At 16.6% G+C, this 4,533-nt stretch overlaps 1 protein-coding gene across 1 annotated transcript; it reads right to left on the bottom strand.

Annotated features, from left to right (window-relative positions):
- Positions 1–1,479: 1,479 nt before the first annotated feature.
- PRELSG_0002500 (Plasmodium exported protein, unknown function) lies at positions 1,480–2,198 on the bottom strand (the record flags this gene model as incomplete). The annotated part of the gene is made up of 2 exons (XM_028680248.1): positions 1,480–1,887; positions 2,004–2,198. 2 exons carry the CDS (start codon positions 2,196–2,198, stop codon positions 1,480–1,482), a joined length of 603 nt encoding a protein of 200 aa, XP_028531115.1.
- Positions 2,199–4,533: the final 2,335 nt, after the last annotated feature.

Here is a 4,533-nt window from a genome sequence, read left to right as displayed (position 1 = left end):
GTCATAGATTATTAAAGTTAGATAAGTAACTAAAAGTTTTTCATTTAAATATTGAATATTATATATTAAGCTTTAGAAATTAAAAAGGGAAAAAGTAATTTATTTACATAGAAAAGAAAAATATAAAAAATGTAGCTACAAAAAAATTATAAAGAATGTCTTTTTTTTTTTAATTATTATAATGTGCTTAAATATTAGGAAAGATATTCTAAAAATATAAATGCTATTAAATTTACATAATATTTACTTTTAAAAAATTTATTTATAAAAATATTATCTTATTTTATTATCTTTTATATGGATAAGAAATACTTAATTTTATAAAATAATTTTAAATATATAGTCTTAATATAATCAAATTTTATGCTCTATTTTAAAATTTACATAACATCTAATAAAAAGAAGATTTAGGATAGGGAAAAGAGAAAAAGTTATATTATTACACAGTTACACATATATTAGTATAATATTCTACTTTATTTTTTAAATATTTAGATTTTAATTCTTTACTTAGCCCGATTATCGATTGTGCATATTTCAACTTCATTTTACTATATATATATGTGATAGTTTTATCTTATTTTTTTCAATTTATTACGTCATTTTTCTAAATTTTATTGAATTTCTTTAAATTTGTTTAAATGAAATATTTATCTATAAAAAGAGGAAAATAAAAGTGTTATGTTTATATATATTATTTTATATTTATTTAAATATTTAAAATTTTATGAAATGTATAAAACTCCAATTCAGTTCATAGTATTAGTTATATTTTTTATTGTAAAAATACAATTTCAATTTATTCACACCCCATAAAATATAAAATTAGCTTTTTTATTTTTTTTTAAATTATGTTTATAAAATAAAAAGGAATATATAATTTTAATAAAGTTATGATATTTTTTTTTTTCTTGGTAAACAAAATAAGGATGAATATTTGTCCTTTTTATGTTTTTGATTTTTTTAAAAATAATGATAGTACCTAGAATGAATGAATTGGTAAAATGCTGAAAAAATTTAAAATAAATGGTAAAATTAAATGAATATTCAAAATAAATAATAGAAATTATTTTCTAAAACTAGAAGAGTTATATTATTCAAGTATTTATGTTAAAAATAAAAAAATCAGAAATTTCAAGTAAATTATTTCAAAATAAAAAGAAAAAATATATTACTGAAATAGAGATCAAAATAAAAGTGTGAAATTTTCGTGTTTATGTATGTCAATTATTGGTATGATTTTTAAATATAACAATTACAGTAAAAAAAAAAAAAATAAAATAAAAAACATGAAAAAAAAATTTCACTATTAAAAATTTATTAATAATATATTATATTATAAAAAATTATAATAAAAAAATTTAGACATTAAATAATATAAATTAATAAAATCCAACATCTTAAAAGTTCTCATGCTAAATGTACATATAATTATTATGCTCTTCATTTTTGTATTCCTCATTTGTTTAAGTTGTAATTCTAATTCTTATTCGTTTTATGTTCAAGCCTTTCCTCCCACTTACACCTCATGTCAGCTAAGTCCTTTTTTATCTTATTCTGTTTTTTAATATTTAAGTTTTTGATTAGGTCTAACATTGCTTTTTCATTTCTATTCCATTGCAAAATGTATCTAAACCTTTCCTCTTCTGTCCATTCTTTTTCATAACTATCCTTTATCCACTTCAATGCCCTCTTTTTTACCTTCGACCATTTTCTCATTTTATTTATATTATCAAGTTTCTTTTGAAAACATGAAAAACATGAGGAATGAACATTTTTGTTTTCTGTTTGACCACAACACTTTTCTTTTTTGTCCTCTGCTAATTTCCTTATATGATTTTTATTAGAACATAGTCTCCAAATTACTGTATATTGTGTGGGAATATCCTAAGAAGAAATTTATGCATTAAATACTTTTGACTTTTTTTTTTTTAAATTAAATAATTTTATACAAATTACATAAAAATAAAAGAAAAAACACATGTTAAGGTATGAATTATTACCTTAAATATGATAGATAATGAGAAAAAATATAAAATAAGAAGCACGAACATTCTACATTTGATTTGCTTTTTTCTTTCAAAAGCTTTATTATTATTACTTGATGAATACCTGTAGAATTTTTTTATATTTGTACTAATAATGGCAATTAAGAATTTTCTTAATGAAACAGTAGATGAATTATTACTATATACCATATTTATTTATATTTTTTAAAATTAAAATATATTTTTTGTTAAAAATCTATTATAAAACTCTTTTCAAAAAAAATACAATAATATAACATAATTTTTAGCATTAATTATATTTCTAATTTTTAGAGGAAATAATAATTAAAATAATAATTAGACCTATGCAGCTATATGTAAAAATAATAAATTATAAAATTTTATGGTAATATAATTATTTTAAAAAAAATTCCATTTAATTTTCTTTAGATGAAAATTTTGATATATCGCTTGTCTATATAATAGGGTTCAAAAGATACATTAAAATGCTTCCATAAAGATAAAAATTCATTAATTTAATTTTTACAATTTTCTTAATACAAATGATTAAGATATTTATGGAATTTTATTTTCCTAATGCATTTTTTATTTTTTGTAAAGAGGAGTTACTATATGAATATTTCTGTTCACTATTTTTTTATTTCATTTTTTTTCTTTTTTTCTTCTTTTTATTTTATTTTTTTTCAAAAAATTTAAAAAAAAAAGTTCCAATTTCTGCATATGTGTAAAACTAATGGAAATCATAAGAAATATGGTTCAAAATATAATTCTCCTTTATTATTCTATTTTTATTTCTATATTTTACAAGAATTGTCCACATATATATATTATACTTTAAAATTAAAGAAGAATAAATTTCTTTTTTTTGATTAATTATCACTTTTTTATGTTCATAAGATTAAAATGTTCAAAATTAAATTATTTTCTGTAATATTTTAAATGATACATCTACTATTAATATTAATATTAGATAGGTCAAATTCCTATACAAACAAAGGCATAAAAAAAAAAAATTATTTTATATTAACTTTAAAAAATTTCCACGTTTTTATGTAATTCCTTTATTTTAATTTTATAATTTTTTAAATAAGCATATGTATAATTTCCTTTTATTATATAATTTCAGAATTTCATTCTATTTTTTCTTCTATTATATTTCTCTTTCATAATATACTAAGTTTTAGTACTTGAATCAATAAATCACAGTAAATTTTTGCTTTTTCTATTATTTTCAGTGAAGCTTCTAAACAAATTTGAAAAAATAAAAATGCAAAAATAGTAAAAACATATTAAATATGAAAAGTGCTAAACAGAAACAATATTACAAAAAAAAAAAAAAATATTAAAATAAAAGATTTCTTCAATTTTTTGATAATTATATCTTATAAATAATAATAATGGAGTAAAATAGAAGTAATACTTTTAATTTTTTTACCTTCATTGAATTTATATTTTTAAATTTTTTAAAATAGTAATTAAAAGCATTTTTTTTCTATAGATATAAAGCATGCAACTTTGCAACGTAATTTAAAACGTTTTAAAAGAGATATATCTGTATATACCTTTTAAACATTTGTAATATGCAACTTTTAAGAGAAAATAAAAATAAAAAAAAAGAATGATTCACATAAATATTTAACTATACTATTATATAAGTTTATATGTATTATAGTTTATAGTGTAAAAATATAAGAACTTTTTTAATTTTATGAACTTTGCGAATTTAATATTATGCATGCTTTTCATAATAAATTAATCTTTCTAAAAGTTAAAAGAAAAAAAAAAAGAAAAACATATTAAAATACATTTATTTATTTCACAAGATTTATAATTTTAAATTCTTATATATCAATAGGATAATATATAAAATTATATGTGATATTTCTGAAAGATTATTTCATTAAGAAATAAACTACTAAAATTACCACATATATTTTTTGTAGTGAGTCTATTTTTTTTTCTTAATATAATAAAAAAAAATTATGTTAATAATACTATTTATTGATTTATTAATTATATATGTGTAAATAATAAATATTTAATAAATAATATTTTTCAAATGATATAAAAATAAAATTAGCATTTTTATATAGTATAAAATTGTGTAAAAAAAAGAGAAATATATAAGATTCTATATTTTTGTTTATGATATTTTCTGCAGTTATGTATTTAATTATTTTTTATATGAACTACTTGTAATTCATAAATATAAAAGAATATGATTTTTTCAAACTAGTTTTTATTATATTCAAACAATTGAGTTAATTTTTTTATTAACATATAGTTTACATACTTCATGTAAATGTACCTAATTTTTTTTTTTTTTAATAAAATATAAAAATTATATAATTTATATAAAATAGGAAATAATTTATATAAATCATCTAATAATTGTAAAAAATTTATAAAAAAAAAAAATTTTAGTTATAATTTTAAGGAGTATCTTTTATTTTCATTGTTGAATTATTTAGATTCTTTTTGTTTTAAACATAAAATTCATTAATTTTTTTAAATTCAATGTAAT

This window comes from Plasmodium relictum (assembly GCF_900005765.1).
Source record: "Plasmodium relictum strain SGS1 genome assembly, contig: PRELSG_00_v1_31, whole genome shotgun sequence".
Taxonomy (NCBI): domain Eukaryota; phylum Apicomplexa; class Aconoidasida; order Haemosporida; family Plasmodiidae; genus Plasmodium; species Plasmodium relictum.
Note: the sequence above shows the minus strand (reverse complement) of the source record. Positions and strands in the feature narration are given on the sequence as shown.